The sequence below is a fragment of the Pteronotus mesoamericanus genome, unplaced genomic scaffold, assembly GCF_021234165.1.
Source record: "Pteronotus mesoamericanus isolate MK-2021 breed Mesoamerican mustached bat unplaced genomic scaffold, CSHL_Meso_final contig_116, whole genome shotgun sequence".
In the NCBI taxonomy this organism is placed as follows: domain Eukaryota; kingdom Metazoa; phylum Chordata; class Mammalia; order Chiroptera; family Mormoopidae; genus Pteronotus; species Pteronotus mesoamericanus.
Genome location: NW_026555027.1, coordinates 1,920,505 through 1,947,589, shown reverse-complemented (window position 1 = coordinate 1,947,589; position 27,085 = coordinate 1,920,505). Strand labels below are relative to the sequence as shown.

Genomic DNA, 27,085 nt, shown 5'->3' with positions numbered 1-27,085 from the left:
GGTGCCCCACCCACGTCCCCGATGAACCCATGGCCCCAGCGGCCAGTGCAGGCAGCTCTGCCCGAGGGCGTGGCTCGGCCTGGGTGCCCGGCCGGGGTGTGCGGGCTAACCTGGGCACAGCCCTTGGCCAGGGGAAGACAGGAGGGGCAGGGTAAGTAGCCCAGGGTGTCTGGCCCTCTGGGTAGTGGTCCCAGATGGCGTCAGGTGTACAAGAGGTTTATGGGGGGAAGTCCTACTGGGGGAAAGGAGAGGGAGCAGGAGGGGGCTGGTCCAGCCTGAGGCGTGGGGTAGGAAGTAACCCGTCGGAGGGAGGAGGAGGGAATCCCATTGGTCTCAGATGTGGGTGCAGGCTGAAGAGAGTCTCCACGTGGCTGACGGAGCCCGCCACCCAAAGGCCCGCTCCCGAGGGGCCCAGGTGGCCAGAGCAGGCTGCCTGGCGTGCCGGCCGGCCGGCCAGCCACCGGCGGGCCCCAGCCTCCGGGGCGCAGCGCCTGGTGCAGGCCGGGCCTCGCGGCAGACCGGGGCCGCAGGACTGCGAGTGGCCACACCGCCCCCTGCTCTCGAAACGGACCTGCAGGCTGCCTCCCGGCGGCATCAGTCCCTGGGAGGAGCGCCCTGCAGCGGTCACCGTGTCCACACCTGGCATGCATTAAGCTGGGCACCAGATCAACAGGTGGACTTTCCTAATGTTTTCAGAGCCAGGTTTAGTGAAGTGTAACTTACAAACTAACGTTTAAGTTACGTATCGGTTCAATGAGTTTTGACAAACACCTAATATTCTTTTAAATGCTAATTTCCCTTGAAATCATGAAACCCTTCTAAAAATAGTCAAATGTCAGAGAGTTGTAAAATTCAGTATGGAAATATAAGTTGTGCCCTGGCTGGAGTGGCTCAGTGGATGGAGCACCAGCCTGTGAACCAAGGGGCCGCTGGTTCGATTCCCAGGGCACGTGCCTGGGTTGTGGGCCAGGTCCCCAGTGGGGGCAGTGTGAGAGGCAACTACACACTGACATTTCTCTCCCTCTCTCTAAAAGTTAAACCTTTTTTTTTTTTTTTAAATGTCAGTTGCTACACAGTAGTGGTTCTCTGTGGTTACAAGAACGCATGTCTAACTGGGATTATCCATACAGTCAAGGGGGTGTTGCCATTCACTGATGACAGCGAAGACTGTTGTGGTCTTGATTCACATAATGAAAATGAGGACACGTAGACTCTCTCCGTGTCGTGAGAACCATGAATCACGTCTGAAAGGAGAGGCCTCACATGCCAAGGAGGCCAGCAGTTTCGGAGGGCACCCCCAGGACTGGAATGGCCTATGGGGACTAGGCACACAGCTCCCGAGCGTGGCCTCGGCTGCCCAGCAAGGACAGATGGGCAGGAGGGGACGCTGCAGCTTGGCACGGGTGGGCACCGCCTGGCCCGCTCAGACCCTGGGCCCAGCGGTCTGCCTCCCAGCCCCACCGGCCCCCCCAGCCCTGACTCCAGCAGGGCTCGGAGGCTCGCTCATCCCGCACAATGACCAGGACTAGCATGGTGTTTCTCAGAATACACACTGTGGTCCAGTTAAAACGATATGCAGGAAAATACACCTTATATCCTGTACTTGAGGATTCAAAGCACATGGTACACATAAAAGATTTAACAAGCCCTTCAGAAGCCTTTTTAAGCTACTTTACAAGAGCACTTTGACCACAAAAGCTTCCCTTTTACATTTAAGCCAAGATGAAATTCCAGAGACACCTGCTGCTTAGGGACCGAGCACCTGGTTGAAGAGTGAACATCCCACAGCTCTAACAAGGGGCTGTCCCTTTCCATCCACTGACAGGTCCCTGCAGCTCTTGATACAAAAGTCAGCTCTAGCCCGTGTGACCTGAAAAAAGCTGTGCGTGATAATTGGGTCAGACTGTTAAGAGTCTCCAATTCCCCCAACATTTTCTAGCATTTTACAATAGATAAGAAAATGCAGGCTGTAAGGAAAAGGTAGGCATGGCAAACATCTGTTGAGATCCAGTCCTGTAATGTGGCATAGTGTATTTATGTCATTGTTTGGGATAATCATTAATCATTTCTAAATTAGTAAATTCTAGCTGTAGTTTCCTGGGGACATACTATTAGATTGGGTTATTTCTAACAGATAGAAATGGCAATTTCATGTTTCGACCTGATAGAATTTGCCTTTAGGAGAGAAATAATTTGATTAAACATCAACATATGTAGATCAGGGTGTTGGCTTTCAATTCTTTGAAGCTATGGGAGCTGCTATCTGGAACTCGCACCTGGGGCTGTTTCAAGGGACAGAAGCGTCGGCCCATCTTTGGAGGCCCACAGAGCTCATGTAGAAGCTTGTGTGAGCCATTGAACCTGAACTGAAAGACATTCTTCAAATGTGGCGAAAATTTGTCTAGCTATTTTCCAGTGTAATGAACAGGAAGTATAAATAGGGAACAAGGACCAAAAAAAAAAAAAAAAAAAAAAAAAAAGAATAACATCTTTTAAAAGTCAGTAGTAAAACTGGGCCTTATGTTTTCAAACCTTGGGCTTGTGCTTATTTCATGAGAGAATGACCAATTTTGAAAATTTGGAAAAGCGGTGGCCTTCTGACAACTCTAGGAATGAGTCCTGCTTACTCTCCCCCCCTTTCCGTTTAATTTGAAAACGTAAGAAAATTCCATTCTCACCCACCCCCATGTAGTTTTCTCTGCCCAGTGCAATCTCCAATGGAAATGGATTCTTCTGGGAATAAAAATAAGCGATCATAGGCCAGAGGATTATCTTAATGCGAGTCTAATCCTGAAGCTGCTGTCAGTAACCACTACCAAGAGCAGTTTTTCTCGGGAGATAGGACCAAGTGTGAGCAACGCCCTTCAGTTCTTAGAACGGAATCTGCGAGTCTCCGTGTATCCTGGCCAAGAAGTGGCCTCCTTTCTAGTGAATGACGGCCTCTTTAGAATCCTGGAACCTGGGTGGGCCCAGCTTCTCTAAAATGGACGAGGAACGATTATTAATCAAGCCACGTGACAGGGCCTGCAGGGGGAAATGATTTTGTGCACGACGCCAAATCTAAATACTGCTTCTGCTGTTACCACAAAAGCACTAAGAGGAAGAAGCAGCGAAGGCAGGAGTAAACGGTTCCCCGGAGTGTTGGTTCTTGAGGTTTTCGATTCCTGCTGCGTCTGCGGGTTTTGACTTCCTGTCCGTGCTTAGAGCTATTAACCGAGTGAGAAGTCCGCGGGGCTGCGCTACAGCCAGGGAGCAGGAGATGTTGGGAAATGGGGACAGGATGAAAGGGCTGGGTGCCCTCAGTCACTGGACGCCACAGCTGGCAGAAGCTGAGGCCGTTCAGTGACAGCGACGGGCGCTGGCCCTCGGACAGATCCGGGTTGGTGGCTGCGCAGTTATCACCCCGCGTGCCGGTGAGCACCCTTTTCAAGAGCGCTCCCGAGAGCCCCGGGACGCCGCAGAAGGCTCTCGTAGAGATGTTCCAAAGCGGGGTCTGATTTTTCTTCCGGCCACCCGCCCGGACGCTCAGAATGTTACCATGGACAGCTCTCCAGGCACCGCCCCGAGGGCCCGGCGCGCAACCGCCCCACCCCGCCCCTCGCCCACCCGGCCGCGGGGGCGCCAGGGGTGGTCCTGACCTCCCGTCCCCGGCGCACGGATCCGTCCCCGGCCCGGCAGGCTCTCCCCCAGAGTCGCGCTTTTAGCTCTGAGCAGGCCACGCGCGGGGCCAGGGAGGACGCTCCTCCGCCTGCTGCACCCCCAGCGGCGGGACCTGCCGCGGCGCCCTGGGGAAACACCGCCCGCCGCGCGCGGAGCGGCAGGCACTTAATCCGCGCCCGGCCCAAGGGGCGCTCTTGAGGGGGCGCGGCCTCTCCCTGACACCCCGCCCCTTCCCCGCGAGGGGCGGGCCTTCCGCCCCGGGCGGCGGCGCAATGCGGAAGAGAAGGGTCTCCTGGAGCGGAAGTGACGCTTCCGGTGGCAGAGGCAGCCGCGGCTGCGGGAGGAGGAGGAGCCGGAGGGAAAGGTGAGCGAGCCGGCGGGGGGCGGGCGCGGCCGCGGCCAGACCCTCGGACCGCCGAGTGCGCGGGTGGCCGCTTCCAGAGCAGTGTCCGCGGTCGCAGCCGGGCGGAGGGGTGAGGGCACCGCTGGCAGCCGGGAACGCGGGCGGGCGGGCGGGCGGTCTGTCGGAGACCGCGGGTTGCGCGGCGCCGCCGGGCGGGGGCTGTGGTGACAGCGGCTGACAGCCGCCCGCGGGACTGGACCCCGAGCGGTTCGGGCGCCGTGGATGCGCTGGGCTGCTCGGCGCCTCCGTCCGTCCGTCCCCCTGAGGGGAGCCGTCTTCCCGGGAGCCCCGGGGACCCCCGGCCGGGACGGTGTCCTGGGTCGTGACCGGGGTCGGGGCGGCGGCGGATCCTCTCCCTCCTCCCCCTGCTCCCCGGCCTTTGCCCCCGAGGACCGGCTTCGGGTTCCCGAATGGGTTCCCTTTCCACCTAGCGGCGCCCCAAAGAGGGAAGCGGATAGATGCCTCCCCGCGAGATGCGCTCAGAGGTTCCGTGTGTAAACACGCCGCGCCCGGGACGCGGAGCGATCGATGAAGCCCTGTCTCGCTCGCCGGGGAGCCGGTAGCTCCTCCTGTCGCTCTTTGGGGAAACGAGGGGGCGACGTGCCTCCGGGAACAAGCCGTTCGGCCGACGGGCACGGCTCCCCGCCCCCTCCCAGCCGCGGGGAGGCCCCGGGCGCCGTGCAGCCCGGCGGCGGGGACCGGTGGCCGCATCTGCTCTGCTCTGCTCGCTCCCGCAGGGCCGCCCCCGCGCGCCAGGATGGCGTTCAGCAAGGGGTTCCGCGTCTACCACAAGCTGGACCCCCCGCCCTTCAGCATCCTCGTGGAGACCCGGCACAAGGAGGAGTGCCTGCTGTTCGAGTCCGGGGCCGTGGCCGTGCTGTGTAAGTCCCCGCGGCCCAGCCGGGCCGTCGGAACGCGGCGCGGAGAGACCCTGCCCCCCGCCCTTGGGGTCGCGCTTTTATTTTCTTTCCATCTGCGCTTGTTTTGTCTTCAACTTGCACCTTCTTTTCTTCCCCACTGCAGGGGATTTTTGGGGGTCGGGGTGGGCTGGGCACAGGTGTTGGTGGCCGGTTTCTGCTTTAGTTAGTGGGCTCTGCTTTTGCTTCTAAAAGAAAAGTATTATTTCCAAGAAATATTGCTGCAGTTTGTATCACGTCCCATCGACCCGTCGAAGGGCCGGCGTCACGTTTTCCTGTCACGAGCAGAATTCCTCCTGGGTCAGTTGTAACGAACTGTAAGATTATTTACTTAATCTTTTAGGAGTGTCTTAGGGTGAGGGCCTCATGTTTTCATTAAGGGAATTGCAAACCCTTGTTAAAATTTCACGTGGAACATGTGATCGGTTTCATAGCCTTTAAAAATTATTTTGATAATCTGTTTTGGAGAAAAGCACTACTGCATCACACACACCCCGTAGGTGAGTGTGGTTTGGGTTATTTTTGTGGGCAAATGCATGAAATTAAAAATGGATTAGTTGGAAGATTACATTTCTTTTGTAATATAAGGTTTTGGCAGAGAAGTCCAATTTGGGGTTATTGAGAATGTGACTGTGTTCTTAACACTGTCCCAGTGCCACCGCTTGTCCTCCTGTGCTTTCGGGCGGTGGGGCCCGCGGAGCAGAGGGCTCCCTGTGTCCAGAGAGACAAGCGTTAACCGAGTGGGTTTTTCCCAGTCAGTATGGCCTTGACTTACTGAAATCACTTTATGCACTTAAACCACAACATAACGTGCTATCATAGGAATTTGCATACCATATTTTTTTTATATGACAAGCGTCATTCTTATACTGATGAATTCTTAATTAAAAATATCTGGGGAAAATGGTTTAGCATGTGAAATATTTTTCAGCTGCTTTGTGTTTCTGGTAACATTACCTGCTCTTCTAATTTGTCTGAATTCTAAATGTTTCTTTAATTGAGGTTACTGGTAATGACAGGAATCCAGATTTTCAGCTACCAGGTGTGCACTGTCTTTAGTTCTTAGGGTTTTGCTATACTGTACTCCAAGGTCAGGAACCCTAAAGATAATCACACTTCCAAATCTCCAGCAGCCTTCTTTTATGCCAAAAAATGATTTAAAAAAATCCCTAAACCATGCATTTTGGCATTAACATACAGCTTAGGGAAAAAGAACATCAAAAACACTTCCTTAACTGTTTATTAATTCTATTTCTTTTCATTAGATTTACACTAGGTAAGTAATTCTTTCAGGAGAAAAAACGTTTGATTATTGCCTTTCCCGGTAAAGCTAGCATAAAAGGATGTGTAATCTCTTGGGTGTGCTATTAGCTTTCCTGTTATAAACTTTACAGCAATACTTAAAATATTAATGTTTAAGAGCTAACAGACCTTTTAATAAATCATATGAATTACAAAGTTAAGTTGACATTCAGTCTGGAGTCAAGCCGTGCATGTATTGTGCTATAGAGTTTGTGTTTAAAGCCTTCACCTTTTTAAAGTGCCTGCTGTTTGCAGGGCCCTGTGCTCGGAAGATGTTGTTTTCTGTGTCTCCAGCAGCCCCAGCCCCAGGGATTTCGGTGCCTCGGGCACAGTTTTGATACTAAACAGAAGTATAATCCATTTTTCAATAAGATTAAGTGCAGATTTCTCAACCTGTTCCTCAGGCTTTCCATAGCTTGGCCCGGCACTGTTTGCCGGTGTTGATCCCCTTTAAGGAAACCGATGCTTCCTCAGGGCTTCCCCAGAGCAGTGTGCCCTTCCAGCCTTCGTCATGCTGTTCCTTGTGATGCCCCCTTCCCCCAGGAGCACCACGATGCCCCTCTCTGCCTCCCCAGCACCAGCTAGTCCTTCCTTCCTCCGGGAGAGCCTGCCTGCCCACTCCCAGCCCACACTTGGGTCTTACTTCCCTTTGTGTGCAGCTGCGCGTCCCGAGCCCTGTGCTTTCTATGGGTGGGTCTCGTTGGCCTCTGCATGCTCGTGTGCAGGTGCTCTTCTTGAAAGTCGATGGCGAAAGTGACCCCTCGGGCTCTAGCTGCCCAGCTTTAAAATGTCAAAGTTGAAAAAAGTAGACATCTCGGGCCATACCTGTTGTTGAGGATTGGCAGTCACTGAATTATTCTTGCTTATGTCCGTAAGATACCCAACATGAGATCTTATCTTTCGTATTATTAGCACATATCAAAAAATGGGGTGTAAGGGGAAACACAGTGAAAATAATCTCAGATCATGGATCCCTTTAGGTCCAGGCATCTGCTCAGCAGCCTCAGGACTCTGTCTTTGGATGGGCAGGGCCCTAGGCTCCAGGCGGCCTTAGCGCCCTGACTCAGTCATTGCGGTCGCCCGGGGAGGTTTGTGCGCATGCCGGCGCCTGGGCCCCAGCCCCCGCGAGACTCCCATAGAATGAGGTTGGGACGACCATTCCTGAGCAGGGTGTACACAGGCCGCTCTGGGGTAGATAACGAGGCAGCCCTAGCTGGAAGATTTTATTGAAAATAACCATGTTTCCAGAATTACAAGGCTGTCATCGTTACTATGGGGCGAGCAGTGCGTTGCCTTGGACCCACCGCCGGACTGGGCGCGGACGCCCCGCAGCACTCCCGCGTGTGCGGCCACGTCGGGGGCTGTGTGCTGGTGTCCGCCTGGGCGCCCGCTCCTGGAGCCGGGGCCGCCTGCCTCCGCTCTGGTCCCTCGTGTCAGTGCAGGTCTTGCCCGCACTCGTGTGCTATGTGGTTACTGCGCAGGCGGCACGGGGGACAGGCTCACCTGAGCTAGACGCCAGAGTTGACAGCAGTGCACTGTCCTGCATTTGAAAGTAGGTGCCTTCTTCTACAAAATTCATTTTCTGTCTTTTAAAGAATTGCTGTTTGACTGAGCTGCTGATGTAGAAGACATACATTGTCTGGGCTTGTCTATGAAAACACTAACGGAAGTAGCTCTAACCATGTCATCGGGTCCTTTCTGAAATGCCAATGAAAACTGATGGCTGTTGCTTGTGACTTCTATAAATACTACCAACAATTTGTTCTAAAATTACATTTCTTTTAGTGGAAAATAATTTTATCATTGATTTCTTTTAGTGCAATTACTTTAAAACCCTTCTGTTTTCATACTGTGTCCTTTTTTAGTGTTACTCATTTAAAAAAAAAAGAATTAGTCTGGGAAGTTGTTCTTTTAAACTGCAAACTTGATATCTCTGGAGCAGTGGCCCGGCGTCACAGTGGGTCCCCTGCACTGCGTCTGGCCCTGAGTGGCAGCAAGTTGATGGCCAGCGAGTCACGCTGGGCCTGCAGAAGGCGGCACCCATTAGCTTTCCAGAGGGTTCCGCATCCCTGTTCCCCTACAGCTGCAGACCCAAAAAGGCCATCACGGGGGAAGGAGAGGTTGCAAGTCAGACACATACGTGCATTGCATTCACCAGCTGTCTCATTTTTCACCCCCTTTCCTGCTTTTTAATTATTAAATAATGAATGAAAGAGAAAGTCAGTGCACGGGAAATGGAAGAGGATTCTGAAAACCAAACTTACGGATCACCTTTTTAAAAGACGAGGGGCATACAGTGTGTAAATTCCTCTTAAAATGAGAGCTTTTGCTCTTTTGGTATCACGTAAGGAGGGTTGCTTGCTTGTCGGCGTCAGGCGGTAAGATGATTTTCAGGTACCGTGAGTTCAGCACCCAGATGTGCCCTTGAAAGCCATATCCCTTAACTCTAGACCGGGTTGTTCATCTGAGTTTGTTTACCTATTTATTGTGAAAATATGAGCCATAAAACTGTGGGACAGGATTCCGGAGACCTTCGTCACAGAGTCAGAAGTATCCCACTTTGTCTATGAAACCACGGCACCATAGAGGAGAAGTAATAGCGAAGCGCTAGTGCCGTTTGCTGGAAGCCTCCTCTGCGGTCACAGCCTTAAGCCCGAGGCTCCTAAACTCGCTGGCCGCACGGTGTCTTTGGGGCCTCAGGAAGTCTCTCACGGCAGCCCTAGGCCACAGCTCTGTGTATTAACTAGGCCCAAACAAGAGATGTTTCTGTCCTCACAACTTTAGTATCTGTTTGAAAAATATCATGCAAATATGGTAAGTTGAACATAACTTGTCTCCTTTGTAAACAAGCACAGTTACTTACTTAATGGGATCTGTGTGCCTGTTGAGCCTGGGACCGCTTTTCATACCCTGGATTCAGAGTGCACAGCGCCCCCTCACTTCCGGTTCTGTGCTGACGTGTCCCAGCAGCCACTGAAACCCAGCCTCAGAAAGACAGGGTGTCACTCAGGGGCTGTACTGCACGCTAACGTAGAGACCCTGAGCGCATCGGTGCCTGGTCGGGGCAGCGTCCGACGTGTGCCGAGCATCTGCATGGTCCTCCCGTTTAAAATGCCCCGCGGCTCCCCCGGGACTTCGTTGTCGTGTCCTGGAGCACCTCGGCGGACCGCGCAGGAGACGTGGCCTTAGACCTGCTTTATTCCGTTCAGTTCTGTGGTCACACGTGTGGAGACTGAGGCTTGGGGAGATGGAGTAATGGCTCCAACGGCATAGCCTTGCCGCCCGCCTTTCCTCGGTGCGGTGGCTGCGTGCGCTGCTGTGAGGGCGGCAGTGGTTGGCGGCGGCTCGCGGGACGGGCGGTGGAAGAAGGGGATGCCGGTGGGAGACGGGAGGAGAGTGGACCTGAGAGCTCGTGCTGACGAGGGAGCTGGCACGCTTGCTGCGCTCGTGCCACAGACTAGTGACGTGGCAGGGGGAGCCACAGGTCGGTGTGGGGGGGGCCAAGGGAAATGCCAGCCTCTAGAGTTTTGGAGGAGAGGCGCCATAGGCGGAGGTGACGAGCAGCGTGCACAGCTGTTCCTTTTTATTTAGCGGCCAAGTGCTGCCCGTCAACTGACGGCCTTTAGATGAGGTGCAGTGTCCTGTCTCTTTTTAACAAAAGTTTTCAAGTTGACAGAAGTGCCTTTATATAGTTGGCTTTTTCTGCACAGAAATGATGTCATGCAGACTTGCTGCATGTGGCTCTATGTAAGGGTCGCAAAAATTCATCTTTGTTTTGTAACTGCATTTTGGAATGTTCATATTTAATAGACATACCTTAAATGTCAACTTAAATATCAACACTTAAGAAAGTAACTGGCCTCCCCCTCCCTTTCTGCTCCGGGTGGCGGGACCGGCCTGTGAAAGCCGGGCTGACGGGTGGCTCCTCCGTGCTTTCCGTTCTACCGTGGGCCTTGGACGACAGAAACGCCGAAGGCGAAATTTCTCTCACTGGACAGTGAGACCCCCATTATGAGACTTTTTATTACGTGACTTAAGGTCTATCCGATGTTCTAAATTGTCCTATAAAGTATAACTAGCCCAGGACTGTAACAGGGTGTTTGCTTCTGACCACGGTGGATAACAGCAACTGAATTTACCTTCCCCCCTTAAGTGACGACAAACAAAATGTAAGAAACAGTTTTCAGACGGAACAGGAGGCAGCACTGGACCCTGCTCCAGTGAGGTGGCCTTATGCTTGCCGCCTTGAGAGCTCCCAGGGCGCCATGGCCCCAGGGTGAACCCAGACGAAGCTGGGCAGCCTCCCAGCGTTGCGGAGACGTCGGGACCCTGGGGAAGCTAAGGCAGCTGGAATGCTCAAGGCTGAGCACCAGAGAGGAGACAATGCAGTGAGAACCGCAGGGAGGTGTAGCGGGCTTTCCTGGAGACCTGGGCGCCCGGTCAGTCCGCTCGGGCAGGGAAGCTGCGGGGCGGGGGGACCACCAAAAAGGAGCTGGCGGGACAGGAGCTCACAGGGAGCAGGGAATAGTTTGTGTTCCAACAGCCAGGAGGGAGCAGTCTTACAATACTTGGGGGGCTGGACTGAATACTCAGGGGGTGTAATTGCTTCCCTAATGGGGCAGAGCAGCCCCAAGTGGACGCTGCCCTGGTCCTGCCTGATGTTTTAAAAGCAAGACCCAAAGGAGTCAAACTGTTTCCAAATACCTATCCCAGAACAGAGTTTAAGAATATAAGAATAAGAAAAATATATATACATGTGAGGTCTGTCCAGAAGGTGTCCAGCCATGTACTATGAAAAATAGAGACATTTACTGAAGAAGATACAAGTAACATTACACAGAGGACAATGGTCCCTCAGTCCCCTTCATAGTATGAACCTTGGGACCTCACACAGGTCTCTCAATCGCCATCAGCTGCCCTCTTGTACTTTTCTGAATTTCATCGATGGTCTGAAATCTCTTCCCTTTCAAAGGTGATTTTAGTTTTGAGAAAACCCAGAAGTCTCAAGGTGCCAAACCTGGCCTACAGCGGGGCTAAGTCACCTGGGTGGTTTAATGTTTTGCCAGAAATTCTGCACGAGACATGATGCATGAGCCAGCACTTTGTCGTGATGAAGCTCCCAATCACCAGGTGCCCATAGCTGCTGCCTTCTGAATCATCTGAATAGTTTCCATGGAGGAATGTTTTAAGCTTAACATAAAATCTGATGCAGATTCGTTGCTGTACTCGCTCAGTCATTTTGAATATGACAGCCATGTAGGACACATGCTCATTCATGGCATCTACTGCTCTCACTGATTAGTACAACGAAGTCATCATTGTTCATACATGCGCATTCCAGTCTACCCTCCTGGGCTGCTAGGTTATATTGATGTCGTGCAAAACTGTTCTCCTTATATTAACAACAGTTGGACTTTTTCCAGACAGAACTCATGTATATCTAGCATTAAACTCTGTAACGTTCACAGTGTCTGGCACTCAATGAAAAGTTACCGTGCATGCCCTAATCCGGTAGCTCAGTTGGTTAGAGCAGGGGTCCCCAACCCCCAGGCCACGGTTTGTGGCCTGCCAGAAACAGCGTGCACAGGGGCAGGTGAGTGGCAGGTGAGCCAGGGAAGCTTCGCTTGCATTACCACGTGAGAGCTCACCCTGTCTCCTATCTCCACCCCACCCACACCTCCCCTGGGCAAATTGTCTTCCAGGAAACTGGTCCCTGTGCAAAAAGGTTGGAGACCTTGGTAGACACTGGTCGGACACTGGTAGAGTATCACCCTGATACACCAGGGTTGCGGGTTCCATCCCCAGTAAGGGCACGTACAAGAATCAACATGAATGCATAACTAAGTGGAACAAGATATCTGTGGTTCTCTCTCTCTCTCTAAAATCAATAAATGAAAAGATAAATTACCACGCATGCAAAGCAGCAGGAAAATATGGACACCGGCTGGGAAGAGGAGTTTGCTTTCCCGTCAAACTAGGAGCCCCCTTCCTTTGCCGTGGGGGCGCGGGGACAGCCCTCTACTTCAGGCTGCTACCCACCCAAGCCTGGCGGCGCGCCAGCAGGTGTGAGCTGGATCCAGGTCTGGGGAGGGCTGTCCTGCGTTGCTGAGGCTGATGACGAGACCCAGCTCATGCACGCGCTGTCTCAGTCAGACTCCAGGCACTTCCTTTGAACCACCACTTGACCTTTAAAACGGGTTTTAACTCTGACTAGAATTTAAAGTCTTTATATCAGCACAGCGTAATTTCTGCTGCCCCTCCCCTCACTCCTCTTTTTTTCTGTTTTAAATCAGAAAATAAAGTTAGCTTAAGTACTGAGATAGGATTTGTCATGACTTCACTGAGGAAAAATCAGTACATCAGATTCTTTCCTCTTCTCTGCACAAAGTGCAGAGGTAAGGAGCCCTTTGCCACGAGGGCAAAGCCTTGTGAACTGCAGAGCGAGAGGAAGACTGTGCGGACTGATGGGCACCCGGCATAGCCGCTGGCCAGCTGTGGGCCGAGCTGCCGCGAATGCCCGTTCTTCCCTGTCAGAGCCGCCGCCGACAGGAGCACCACGCGCCGGCCTCTGAGCCCTCCGGCTGCAGTGAGCACGTTGGTCCCAGCCACCCAAGGTTGCCATGCACGCAGAGAAGCAGGAAGACACGCCTTGTAATGAGGGGAAATTTAGTAGAAACAGATGCTAAAATTGATACAAAGGGACATTAAAACAGCTGTTATTAAGTCTGCTCCATATGTTCAAGAAGAAAGAATAAGCATTTTAAGGAGAGACATGAAAAAACATGAAAGACCCAAATTAAACTTGTACACATGATGGGAGCAATATCTGTAATGGAAAAAAAAAAAACACTGATAGGGATCAATAGAATAGACACTGAAGAATAAATGGTGAGTTCGGAGACGTACAATGGAAACACACAAAACCCTGAAGTGTGAGCACCCCTGGGCGGGGAACAAGTTTGTGTGGCCCCATACATACGTATCTTTGGAATCCTCGAAGGGAAGCAATGGCGCAGAGAGATATTTGAAGTAGTAACAGCTGTCAGTTTTCCAAATTTGATGAAAACTAGAAACCCACAGATCCAAGAAGCTAAATGAGGCCAAGCAGAAGAAATGTGAACTACAAATACCCAAATACATAGCCAAGTTGCTTAAAACCAGTGATACAGAAAAAGTCTTAAAAAATAGCCCAAGAAGTAAAAGACATACGTAGAGAAGAAAGAACATACAAATGAGGTAGACTTTTCTTCAGAAACAGTCCACGCCAGGGGACATAGAACAACATCCTTAAATACTGAAAGGAAGGGAAAAAAACTGTCCATGTAGGATTCTATACCTAGGCACAAACGTGCTGTAAAGACTTTTTCAGAATTCAAAAGCTACAAAAAATAAGCCAATTATAATGGTTAGCAATTAAATAGTATTGCTTTTCTTTGTATCTAGTGCCAACATTTTCGAAAATTCTATGCTGGTAAATCTGAATCAGTGAAATGTTAATTTGCATAGAGCGGAATGGACTAGTATAATTGGGGTTAGCCTTGCAACTGGAGTGCCAAAAGGAGTTAGAACTTTAAAAACTGCATGTTACACTTTTACTGGTGACAAGCAAATTTAAATTTGCCTGAGTTTTCAAATAAGAATTTGCAGCCTATCCTTTTCTATTAAAATAGATTTTGCAAGTGTAAGCCATTGTTTCTCCTCTGTAATGTTATATAATACAAGCAAGTGTCCCCCTTGGAGTGCATTTCACAGCTATAGCCAAATTTCTGGGAGTAAATTGGGCAGTTGGAGAACATTAACTGTTTTTGGTCAGTTGGACACTTTTTAATTACTCCTTCAATTCTGGTTGAAAGAATTTATGTGCCCTTTAATTCCTGGATGATTTTGAGATAATAGAGTCAGAGAAAAGAAGAAATAGAAAACAAAATAGCCCTTATTAAGTCATTGGCTTAACCATTATCTTTATATAATATTTTTATACTTATTAAAATACCTTCTTCCATTTTATTATCGTTTTCATAATAAAACTTTTCATATATAAAGTGTATTCACTTATATAAACTAGCTCTTAGCAATAAACACTTATTATGGGTTGTGTTTCATTCTCCTCACTGGTAGACCATAACCTTGCTGTAGCCTGTGGAGTGGCTCACTGAAGCGCAGTTAAACAAAGTCTGTCACCGCCCCGCAGACCACGTGCGGGGCGCAGGCAGGATGCACCTCATACCTGAGTCAGTGCTTGGAGGCCGTGCCCTAGTGCTTGTTAGCGGCCTGTCCTTGGTCAGCATCGGTCATGTCCTTGGCCTATAGTTAAACAGTTTCATCATTTTCTTGAAGAGCTGGGTAGAAAGTGTAATTATCAGATTGGTAAATGTTGCAGAGTTGTGTGGATTGATACAAAGCTGGGTAGAATAGCTATTTATTTTGGATGATGCAGTCGAAATCCAGCTTTTTTTCATACTGAGATACGGGGTTAGAACCTACCAAATGTACAACTGGATGGACTGTTACAGTGAACATAGCCACGCTCCAGCACCAGGTTGAGAGATAGGACATCACTGCTAGCTACCCAGAAGATTCCCTCGTGGCCCTTCTCAGCTGTCTCCACTGTGACCCACAAAGATAGTCACTGCCCTGACTTTTTACCTTGCAAATTAGTTCTACCTGGGTTTGAACTTGGCAGAAGTGGGGTCATTGCGTCTGTGCTCGCTGAGTCCGGCGCAGTCTCGCAGCGTCCACACGGAGGCTGCCCGTGGTGCGGCACGTGGCAGTGGCCAACCCCGGGGGGGGGGGGCTGGGGCTGGGCGGCGTGCCGTCATGGAGAGCTTCCGGTGGCTGCTCCGTGGACGTTCGCTTTGTTTCCCGCGTTTCCCACTGTGAGCGACCTACTGTGAACACCCTCGGACACGTCTGTCGGTGCTCGTAGTACACAGTCCTACTGGGTGCATTTATGAGTCTGTTCCCTGGAACTCTTTCACCTCCATTTTTCATTCGGCTAACTTCCTGTCAGTTCTTCAGGTTTCAGCTGAAAGGTCACTTCTGCAGAATTTTAAATTAGGTTGTTGCTGTCTCTGGGAACGCCGTCATAACACCTGCCATAATTTACACTTTTGCATTTGTATGATTATAGAATGCCTGTCTTCCTAACAGGAGGTATTGGGCACTGACGTCTTGTTGCTGGGCCCAGGTACATGTTGGCATTCAGCAAATACTTGTTGCATGAACGAGTGAAAGGTCGTTTTTGTTTTGACTTGTCACCAAGATTGAAATGTGTAGTTTAAGTGGAACATTAATTTGAATGCTTCATTTCTTTTGGCTGGAATTTTAATTACTTAATTATACAAAGAAAACCTTTTCCTTGTAAAATAATTCTTCCCTCTGTTTACGAGGAGACGGAAAACGGCTTTCCTCCTTGCCCTCTGAGGACGAGCGGCTTGCCCTGCCGGCTCTCGGCCGCCGCCCGGGGCCCCCCTGGGCGTGCACTGAGTGCTGCTGCATGCAAAGCAGCTGACCGCAGGCTGCAACCACAGGCAAATCGCTATTCTAGGAGGCTGCGCGCTCCTCAGCGATCTCGTTTCCACATTCTCGTTAACTTTCTCTTCCGCGTCAGCTGGAGGAAGGCGGCCAGTTCCACATCTGGAGGGTCTGAGCCACGGCAGGATGTGGACACTGGTTGGCCAGCGGGCTCTCCATTGCGTAGCTTCTTATTTAGTTTGAGTTGTAATTCGTCAGAAGCTTGAGAAATTCACATTTGAATTTCATCCTCAGAATACCGTTTAAGTTAAATGACAAATAGCTTTTAGATGATCTGACGGTCTCAGCAGGCAGTTAGGTTTGCTTCCTGCCGTTCAGATGGCGCGGGTGACGCAGGTGTGGCCGCCACCTGACAGCTACTGTTTCCTAAGCCTCCACAGTAGAGACAAGTCAGGAAAATCAGGAAGTAGGGGTGTGATTCTGTTTTCACCTGCATTTCCGTGGTCTGATCTTAGGCTTCCCTGTTGGCCCTGAGTGCTCATCTGAGAGGGGAGGGGAAGCGCCAGCAGCGCTGAGTCGCGGCCATGTCTTAGGACAGAGCTGGAACAATGAGCCGCGGCAGCCAAGATGGGTGTCTGCCGCCACGGGAGACGACAGTCAGTCTGTTGGGCTTCGGTCGAGGACAGTGGATATGTTCATACTCTGGAGTGTTCTCTATCATCTATAAATAGGCCATCTCTATAGCTTCTATTTTCATTAAACTCCTGCAGCTGAAATAGGAAACGTAGGTTAGTCTGCCTTCAGTCGTGAAGAAACATGAAGAAATGGGATGTGGTTTCCGGGGCCATGAGCACGCCAGGGCCTGTGGCACAGACCGGACCGGAGAGCGAGCTGCAGCTCCAGCCGGGTGCCCGGCAGCGGCTGGAGGGAAGCGGCACTGGAGCTGGGCGTTGAAGGGAGGGTAGCTGTGGGGAGACGGCCAGGGGGTCCTCCAGAGGGGACACGGGAGGGGGGAGCCGCGGGGAGGTGTGGGGCGGCCCGAGTGAGCTCTTCGCAAACCTGCATCTGATCTGAAGGTGTTTAGGTAAAGTTCGTGGCCTCTCTAAGTTTAGCTTCCTCACATGCCAAGTGGGAGTAGTCATTTTGCTCATGGGGTTGTTGTGAAAATGGAGTGATGGCGTGAAAAACACCAAACCCGGCGCCGGTGAGTGCCACCCTCACCCCAGAAACAACCCGGACACGCGCCTCGGCCGAAGCATCGTCGCCCACTCTAAAAACGGCGCGCTGTTTGGAGGGGAAAAGCCCTGGCTGGGAAGATGGCGCCCCGGGGACAGGTCAGCTCCTTGCCCTTCCATCAGCGGGCTCGATCTGAGAGTGTGCGCCCTGCGACCTTCCTGTGCCTGAGCCTCAGGGTGGCGCAGCGGATGGAGGCCCCCAGGCAGCCTGGCATATGTGTGCCTGTTTCACTCTGGCGACAGCCTGACAGGCAGGTCTTCCTCGGGCCGGCAAGACATGACCTAGTCATACATTTGGAGCGCAGCCAGTAAAAAGGCAACTGCTATGCCGTATTGGAAGAGAGAACATTTTGTTGCACGGTAATTTAAGTTATAAAGTAATTTTTTTGTTTTCTAAGGGAAGGTGACAATTTAATATTAAAAATATATTTCCTTTCTAACTAGTAGTACCAGCTGCTGGTATTTGAACCCAAATGTTGATCGCTGCTGAAACTGACTCATCTAGTAACGTCTAGATTACTGCATTAGCGATGGCATTTAAATACACATTACATGAAACCTGTCAAACTCTGGAATGATATTTGCCCTGGGAGGCATGTTTTCAATCATCAGAGATGTAACAAGTCTCCTAACATTTTAGGGGTAGACAATCCTTTATAAAATATAATTAACATTTATGTTGTGACGTTTTATATTCTTGTGGCTTGTCACTGAACCTTAGCAGTAACTGTTCTATAAACATACGGTGTCGTAGTAATCATAATAAAGGAACTACGGGAACGCAGAAGGAAACAGATGCCCGTAAGGAACGGCCGGGTGAAACAGCCCCACTCCGTACGCCCACACGGCGTGAGAAAGCTGAAGGCCTGCCTTCACGATGAACAGGCCGGGAAGTTGTGGAAGTATCAGCTAATGGAGAGAGGAGTTGTGTCACTTAGTCTCAGCCCATGCCACCAAACAGCAGAGCACAACCCGTTGGGACACGGGAGCAGGACAGCTGGGCAGGGGGCTTCCGGGTGGGTGGGCTGAGAGAGGTGCCGCAGGCAGGGAAAGGGATGAGCTGGAGACTCCGGAGCAGAGCCTCGGGGCAAAGGGACTGCTCTCCACGCGGAGGACTGAGGAGCGGCGGGCGAGCAGAGGGTGCTTCTGTGGGCCGTTGAGTGGCCAGGCAGTGGCCGGCCGCACGCTCTGTGCTGCTGGGCTGCGGGCAGCCGCCCGCTGCAGCCTCTTCTGTGCCCAGAGGGATGAGGGCGGTGGGGGGGCGGGGGGGCCCGGTCGGCGGGGTTGGGGGTGCGTGGGGGGTGGGGAAGGGAAGAACTTGGACGGAGGGGGCAGAGCGAGCAGGGGTCCCTGCCTTTGTGGGTGTGTAAACTCTAGCAGGTGCGACTTACCGTTGTCCGCTGAGACGCTAGCCGTGGTTTGTATTTCTTTGGTTCTTTGTCAAATTTTTGGTAAGTGTATTTGTAAGAACTAGGAAGATTTTTCCTTTTGTGTTTCAGAATTTGTGTTGGTTTTTTTTTCTTACTAGAACAACCACAATAGTGTGCCCTAGGGAAATTACTCTATCGGTTATATTCATCAGCAAGATAACATTAATTTTACTGCAGAAGAAATAAATCAAGGCTTCCTGTTCCTGTGCTAAAATGTGTATTCATTAGCTTTCATTGTTTAAATGTTTGGTCAGTCTTCTGCGTGTCAAGCCTCAGCCTAGGCATCGAGAATGAAAGCGAGATGAGGAGGTCGGGGTTTCCTACCTGTAGGGACAGGCTGGCTGCTGGGAAGGGCAGGCGATGAGGATGCAGAAAGCGCTTCGCTGACGTGAAGAGGGAGCTCTGCGAAAGAGCCGAGCTGGGGAAGTAAAGAAAGTCTTCTAGAAATAACGTTCTGCCTGAGTCTTTATCTGGTGAATAGAATTGTGCCCAGAAGCAGAGACCGGGCCGCGCCTTGCAGGCAGGAGGCTAGATCGCTGCACAAGGGCGCAGAAACGTACAAGTGCGTCTTCGGGCAATAGCGAGTGTTGTGTGGCTGCGCCCAGGGTACAAGGGGGTGGGGGCCTGTGATGGAAAACGAAATAGAAAGAGTGTGTTGAGGCCAGATTCTAAAAGGTCCCTCGTTAAGGAGCTGGTGTTATCCTGTGAGGGATATCAGAGCAGTGAGTTCCTAGCAGTAAGAACGGTCAAACAGGTCAGTGGGGGAGGAAAGGAAATCCAAACACAACCCCAAAGCATCAGTATTATTAAAGGTAATAGCACTTCAGACCAGTGGGAAAGGCTGGATTAGTAGACCGTGCTAGAACATTGGTTAACTCTTTGGGAAGAACAATTAAATTACTAGCTTGAGAAAATATGCATTATATTTGTTAATAATATCAGATTTAGATTTAGAAATTTTTGGTTAAAACTCTGACTTTATAGCTAAATAGAATCTGATTCTTCAGGTCATATTTCTTACCCTAAAACTTTTTTTGTAGCTTCTGCAGAAAAAGAGGCAATCAAGGGTACATACTCCAAAGTGCTGGACGCGTATGGGCTCCTCGGTGTTCTACGGTTAAATCTTGGTGAGTTTATTACTCAACATGATTAATTTATTTTTTATTTCTGTTTTGTAATTCTAAGGATTTGCAAGAGAAAATAATTTAACGCTCCTTATGTGACCTGTAAGTGTGGTGACATCTTTTAAACCTCGATTAAGCTAATCTTGGGATAACGCTTGTTGACCAAAAGGGCAGGGTGACAGCCGGCCCGTGGCCCTGAGCCCCGGAGGCGGTGCCGCGTGGGGTCGGGGGCGCAGGTCGCCCACCTAGCCTGTTGCCTCGGTGCATCCGGGAAAAGACGTCTCAGTGGGAGCCACGCTGGTTTCCCTGGCGTGTCGTGGGGAAGACACCTCGTTTGTGTTCAGAAGGCCTCAGTTTGAGTCTGCCTTTGCCACTTACTGTCACGGTGGGTGGCAGAGGAGCTTCTGGATCACCAGTGGGACCGTCTGTGGCGGTGTGGCGAGTGTGGCCCAACTGCCGGTGCTGCTCGGCGAGCTGCCTCCTTAGAGGCCTGTGAGGAGCCGGGGAGCCCGCGCTGCGGGGCCGGCCCGCAGTGGCCTCCGTCGCTGACGGCGTCGTGCTCTGGGAAACAGCTCAGCCGCACGACGCGGCGGCTTTCCGCTCTGGAACACGCGCCTGTTCTCCCTGTGAGCCCGTGGCAGTCGGGGGACCCTCCTCGGAGGAGCGCCAGCCTGTGAAGTGGGGGTTTGCCGTTTGCCGCGAGGCTGTCACGTGCCCGGGTGTGGAACTAGCGTTGTGTAGGTGGCCCTCCGGGCCGGGGACTCCTTGTGCTCCAGGGCACAGGAGCGCCTCGCCGTGGCTGTGTCACCAGGGCCGCGCCTCAGGTGGCGTCCGCCTCGGCGAGGCCCGCGCTCACAGCACCGCCTTCCGCCGCCTTGCTGACCTCACAGGATTCTGGGCAAAAGTCTCTCTGAAATTTTTTGTAAATGAAATTTCTTTAAAAGTTGTTACCGTGTATTCTTTGCCCCCATAGCAGCAGCAGCAGCCCACGTTTAACCCTGCTTTTTCTGTGTGACTGGTTACCAAGAACTCTCACATTCATGGTCTTTCCTGAACTTCCCAACAGTCACGGAGCAAAGGCAGGGATGGCAGCGCATTTTTAAAATGTGATAAACTTTGTACACCCTCAGATTAAGTAGAGGCACAATTTCATAAATATGAGATTGTTCTGTTAGTGTTTAAATGCTTTGTTACTCTAAATGTATTTAAACAAGGATTTCTTCAACTTTTGCCAAAATCTAGTTGTGAACATAAACACGTCCATGGTGAGTAAAATACCCACGACATCAGATTTAAAAACCTGGAGACAAGAGAAGTCAGCTGGAAGAAATTTTGAATAGCTTGAGAAATATTGGAACTTTTCATCCACTTAGATACATCTTTGACTTTTGCAGGTGACACCATGTTACATTATCTGGTCCTAGTCACTGGATGCATGTCTGTTGGAAAAATTCAAGAGTCTGAAGTTTTCCGAGTTACCGCCACTGAATTTATATCGCTACGAATGGACTCTTCAGATGAGGATCGCATTTCAGAAGTGCGGAAAGTTTTGAATTCAGGAAACTTTTATTTTGCATGGTCTGCATCTGGGGTCAGTTTAGATCTGAGTCTCAATGCACATCGCAGCATGCAAGAGCAGACGACTGACAACAGGTTTTTCTGGTGAGTCCGTGTGGCCTTTTCCCCGTTGTTGCCACAGCCTGGTGAAGTGGGACATGGCGGGCTCAGCAGTTCTGTCCCGAGACAGCACGGCCTTGCTGGTTGAGCACAGCTGCATGCTCTGTGCTGCGCCAGGCCCTCCGCAGGGCAGGCGTCCGCCGGTCACGTGGTGGAGGTTGTCAGTGACGAGAAACCCGTTTGCTTTCCTTGATCTCAACGACGTTTCATGTCAGAAATGTATTTCAAAATCTCCATTTTGAAATCAGCAGTGCATTAGTTGTAACAGAATTGCGTTATTCCTATTTTCTCTTAGTTTTGAGATCTTGTCCCCGACCATATCGCCTTTCTAAGCCAACATTCCCCGGTTATGTTTAACTTTAGTTGCCCTCAGTAGATGGCCTTGACTCAGCAGGCTGTGAGGGGACAGCCTGCTGGGGTGAAGTTTGCGCTGCCATAAATAAGGCTCGAGTCGGCAAAACCACGACTCGCTCGCGATCATCGCGCACAGGGGCTGCGGGCGCGCGGCTGGGAGCACATGCGCGCCCCTCGTCTGACCACGGCACCGGAGCGGAGCCGGGTTTGCGTGCTTTTCTCTCGCCAGCAGCCGGCGTCAGTGCCGCCTTCCTTCTCTCAACGGCACACACGGATTACGTGACTGTGTGGTTACATCTGTTACAAGGCCACAGTCCAGGGCTCTGCTCTGGGCCTCCCTCAGCAGTTCAGTCCAGGGTCCCCTCCTGCACCCTTCCCCTCCCTTGCCTGCCCTGCGGCCCATCTGGTCCCCGACGGCACACTCAGGCTGGACCCACTTGCCTTGGGTGTCTGAGGCTCAAGGTCAGCCACCACCCTGGGAGAGAGGCTGACTTCAGAGCGAGAGCTGTGCCACCTTGTCGCCCACATGGAAGTTCCCTGGCGCAGAGCAGTGCCCTGGGGGAGCGGGGAGGGCGGAGCGGAGGCCTAGACTCGGAGCCCACCCAGCAGAGAGGGAGGAAAGGGGAGATGGGGGGCGGGGGGGCGGGGGGCGGAACCTGGGTGCTCACGTCAGCCTGTGTTTTTCTGATGGAGAAGACATCGGAGCCCCGGGAAAGGTAAAGAACGGAGTTGCAGCTGGGCCTAGGGCAGCTGTCCTTACTTTCTCCTGTTCATTCTATCTCAGGCTCCTTCGATGAAGAGAGAAAACTTTTTTTATCCTCCAATAAGGACATGCTTATTGACTTTAGACAGAGGGGAAGGGAGAACAATAGAGAGGGAAAGAAACATTGATACGAGAGAAACATCAGTTGGTTGCCTCTTGTGCACGCCCCAACCGGGGACCGAACCACAACCCAGGCATGTTCCCTGACTGGAGATCGAACCCAAGACCTTTCACTTTGTGGAACAACGCCCAACCCACTGAGCTGCACAGGCCTGGGCTGAGACAGAAAACTTTTCCTTCCATATTAGAAGTCCAAGCAGGTGCAGATGCATTGATCAGCAATCAAGCACATTTGCTAAATTTAATCAGCAACAATTCATTTATCTTTTTATTCAGTGAAAGGTTACTTTAGATCACAGATTGAAGGGTTTGCCCAGCAGGAGACAGCTTGAGCAAAGGGAAGCTCAAACAGCAAAGGCGAGTTTGACACTTTTTACAGTTTGGGTAAGGACTGGCATTCTTGAGCCATAGACAAATGAAAGCTTTAAGAATTCATGTTCATCACACATTCCCTGCAGCTCAGTAGCAATATTTTCCAGGATGCAGCCAAGTCAGTTTTGTAGCCGGAGGATGGCATGTACCTATCAAGATCCTGGTCGTTTTACTCCACTGGAGAGTGGAAGCTGCTGCCATTGCAGTTGTTTCTAAGTTTAAATAGAATTAAAACAGCGGTACATTCACAGCAAAGAGAACTGGAAACTGACTGTGGAGGGAGAATCCGCCTGAAAGAACGCGTAGGGTCCCACACCCTGTCTCAGCGGGGCCAGCAGGTCCCCCACTCCTCTGCTGGCACACGGGCCTCCCCGGGCTCTCTGGATGCACGGAGTCTCTCTCGCCCTCAGCTCTGCCTCAGTCACTGTAGACGACAGCGAAGCAAGGAACCCGGCGTCACGTTTTTAACACAGGTGACGGCCATCGGAGTCACTGCTGCTCTGGCAGTGGAGCCCACGCTGACGGACTCCCTGGAGCGTTCTTGGCGACGAGAAGGGCAGCGGAGCGGGTCTGCCAGAGCTGCCCACGGCCAGCCTCTGCCTCGTTTGCCTGCCGCCCGGGTCCCGGAGGGGCGTGGGCCCTGCTGCCTTAGCAGTCCTGCGGGGCGTCACGGACAGCAGTGACTCTGAGCTTCAGGCGATGCCCTTGCTTTTGATATCCCTTTCAGACAGCGAGACGGTGCGGAGCACTGAGGGGAGACTTCTACCTAGTACAGTGGGAGGGTTATAAACCACAGGGCCACGCTTCCGTCACGGGGGAGCCACTTTTGTGAGCGAGGCCCCTTGTTATCGGAAAATACCAGGGAGGACGTTTCCCTGCACAGCAGTCTGTTTTCCTCGGTGGCACGTGGGTTAGGAGCTTCCACGGGCTCCTTGGGGGTCTCCAAGGAGGGGTCAGCGGGACAAGAAGGTGGCCAGCCTGGCAGGGCTCCAACCCCTGGCCCTGCGTCAGCAACTGGGACTCCGTTTTTGCGCGTGTGCTGCCTTTCACATCAGCATGTTTGTGTGAATGAAACTTCCTGCTCTGAACAAGTGTGGAAACCAGGCCCCATCTTTTCCCCAGGATGCTGGGAAACAGGCGTGCATTAGAACAGAGGGCACGCCCTCGCCAGCGTGGCTCTGTTGGCTGGAGCGTCGTCCCATTACGAAAGGGTTGTGGGTTCAGTTCCCAGTCAGGGCACAAACCCAGGTTGCAGGTTGATCCCTGGTCCAGGTGTGTATGATCCCAGGTTTGGGCATGTATGGGAGGCAACCAAATGATGCTTCTCTCCCTCTCTCTCTAAGAGCAATGGGGAAAAAAGTCCCCAGGTGAGGATAAATTTAAAGAAAAAAACAAAAACAGTAGTCACTAGCCTGCCTAGCTGTTTAAATTTAAATGAATTAAAATAGAGCCTTATAAAAGTCAGGCCTTGAAAGTAGAGCTTTATAAAGTGGGGTGGGGATGGGGACATGTGTATGAAATTCTTTTTGGAAAAGCCGGTTATAAATACATTGTTTAAAAAGACGAGAGAAACGGGGCATGGATACAGCATGAAGGATGTGCTGCTTTCCCGTGGCCCGCAGGCCCCTGCCCAGGGACCTCGGTCCACAGCCCGGCCCTGCGCTGCCTAGCACAGCATGTATCAGTGAGTGGGCCTGACGTTGGTGCCCTTGAATAAAGTGGCATGAGCTTGGGGTTCTAGGGGCCCCGCCTCGGAACTTGCGCGGGGCTCTCTGGGCGCCGTGGGCTAACGCAGCGTGCGCTTCTGCCGTTAGGAATCAGTCCCTGCACCTGCACCTCAAGCACTACGGGGTGCGCTGCGAGGACTGGCTGCTGCGCCTCATGTGCGGCGGAGTGGAGATCAGGACCATCTACGCCGCCCACAAGCAGGCGAAGGCCTGCCTCATCTCCCGGCTGAGCTGCGAGCGGGCCGGGACCCGGTTCAACGTCCGCGGGACCAACGACGACGGGCACGTCGCCAACTTTGTGGAAACAGAGCAGGTGCGCAGCGCGTTGCGTCGCCGAGGCCACGCGTGGGGTGAGAGGCGCAGAGAGTGATGGAGTAACAGGCTGTAATTGGTTCAGAGCCCATTTTTGACACCTGCGATGTTGGCTTATGGTTGCCCCCGGCCGCGTGCTGGTGTTCAGAAAGGCCACCGTAAGCGCCCTCGCTGGGTGCGGCTCCCGCTGAGCGCGGGCGCCCGTCCATCGGCCTGGCGGGCCAGTGCCCACGCTGCGGCGTTGAGTCCAAAATCCTCGTGTATGGAGCAGACAACGTGAGAAAAGCGGTTTTCTGTGAAATTAAGCCAATCCTAACTCTTCCATGTAGATATGTGTACCATCTAAAATTAAAAGTTAGGATATTTTTGGCTATGAAACTATGTAACTGTAAATTTAACCCATGCCTTCAGCCCAACTCAGATCTTCAAGTTAATTTTAAAAATATAAAATGCTAAACAAAAAATTTAGGTGAAAATGGGGAGGTATGTGTATAAAATGTTGAAATTTAAAAGGAATTCTTTTTAAAAGTTGTGAATCTTATACTTTTTAATGTTTTCCTGGTTAGTACAGGGTTGGGTAAAAGTAGGTTTATAGTTGTGAGTTTGCAAAACACAGAGTTTATACTTGTATTATTATTTATCAATTACTGTATTATTTTCCATATGAACAACTATAAACCTACTTTTACCCCACCTTGTATGCATAGGAGTTTCACTGGTTGGAAAAATCAAACTTACCCAGTAGCCTGTTTTGGACTTTTTTTTAGGATGGCGTTTATATGAGAGATGGATCAGAAGATGTAACTAGCGTGCAGTAGATGTTAGTCAGTTTGTGTGTTGATGTAGAGAGAACAGCTTTGTCTGTGGACATATTTTATACACTGTTTTTCTCTGTAGGTTGTGTACTTAGATGACTCTGTTTCTTCCTTCATACAAATCCGGGGATCTGTTCCATTGTTCTGGGAGCAACCAGGGTTGCAGGTAGGTGTGTGACATTGTTTTTGTTTCCCTCTTGAAAATTTCCATATTTTTTAAGTTTTCAGGATTGTTATTAGTTCACTGGATAGTTCTGTTACTCAATCTGATATTAGCTAGAATCATAAAAGAGGAGTAAGTACAGAGTCCTTACAATTTATCTTAGATATATTTTCCTGTAACATTATTTCAAATATCTATAGAAATTCAGCTGCTGTGTTTAATATTAAAAATTTGATGTTTTCATACTGCATTGCTTTTCAGAGTGTTTCCATGTGTGCTCGCTCAGTATCTAACAACTTCATCTCCATAGGTGGGAAAATCTAGTAGTTACAACAAAGACTTCTCAGCGTGGATTTTCCCTCTACTACCACTGCTGTGTGACGTCGGGCAAGAGATTTAATGCTTCAGGGCCTCAGCCTTCTTGCCTGTGACGGGGATGCTCTGTCTTGGCGCCTCTGTCTTAGGGTTCCTGTACGGGCGGAACAGGGAGTGCTCAGGCCGGAGCCCGGCCCACGGGCGCCGCGCTGTGTGAGAGGTCACTGCCGCCGTCGTCAATAATGTGTCTGCTGCTGCTGAAGTTTCACTTTGTGTTTGCAGTGGCCTCCCATCTTTAATGTGTTCTCTGGCTTTCTTCGTGATCTTTTTAAACTTCCTTTGTTGATGTAAGTGTCTAAATATAAGGGGCTTTTTTATATCCTCATCTGAGGGCCCTTTTTCATTGCTTTTAGAGAGAGAGGAAGACAGAGAGAGAAAGAAACATCGATGTGAGGGAGAAACTGGTTGCCTTCTCGTATGCACCCCGATGGGGGAGCGAGTCCATAACCTGGGCGTGCGCCCTGACCGGACCCGCGACCTTTCGGTCTGTGGGACCCCGCTCCAACTGACTGAGCCACTCCAGCCAGGGCATAAGATTTCTAATGTAAGGTCGTAATATTGGATTGCCCATAATAGTATGATTTTGCATTTTATTTTTATAAAAAATCCGTTGGTCCCTCAAGTGTCAGTTACGTTCATTTTAGGCATCTAATAAATACTGCCTAGTAACTTCTGTGCTTCAGTCTGTAGTACTGAGAAAATGGACAGGCAGCAGCCTGGCCTGGATCTCCCTTCCATCGTAGGGTGGTTGCTGTGGGGGCCGCTGCGGAGCGCTCGCCCCTTTTCGGTAATGCCGCTTATTGCAGACAGCCCAGCGAACAAGCGTGAACCCCTGTGTCGCGGGGCCGGCACTCTGGAGTCC

General features: G+C 51.3%; 1 protein-coding gene across 1 annotated transcript in view; it reads left to right on the top strand.

The window, feature by feature from the left end:
- Window positions 1-4,078: 4,078 nt before the first annotated feature.
- The window catches only part of SYNJ1 (synaptojanin 1), a 72,582-nt gene continuing 49,575 nt past the window's right edge, over window positions 4,079-27,085 (top strand). The window contains exons 1-6 of the mRNA XM_054577875.1: window positions 4,079-4,133; window positions 4,801-4,944; window positions 19,462-19,548; window positions 20,940-21,207; window positions 24,646-24,871; window positions 25,768-25,851. Of these exons, the coding sequence (XP_054433850.1) occupies window positions 4,821-4,944; window positions 19,462-19,548; window positions 20,940-21,207; window positions 24,646-24,871; window positions 25,768-25,851 (789 nt within the window). The 5' untranslated portion in view covers window positions 4,079-4,133; window positions 4,801-4,820. The remainder of the gene's footprint in view (window positions 4,134-4,800; window positions 4,945-19,461; window positions 19,549-20,939; window positions 21,208-24,645; window positions 24,872-25,767; window positions 25,852-27,085) is intronic.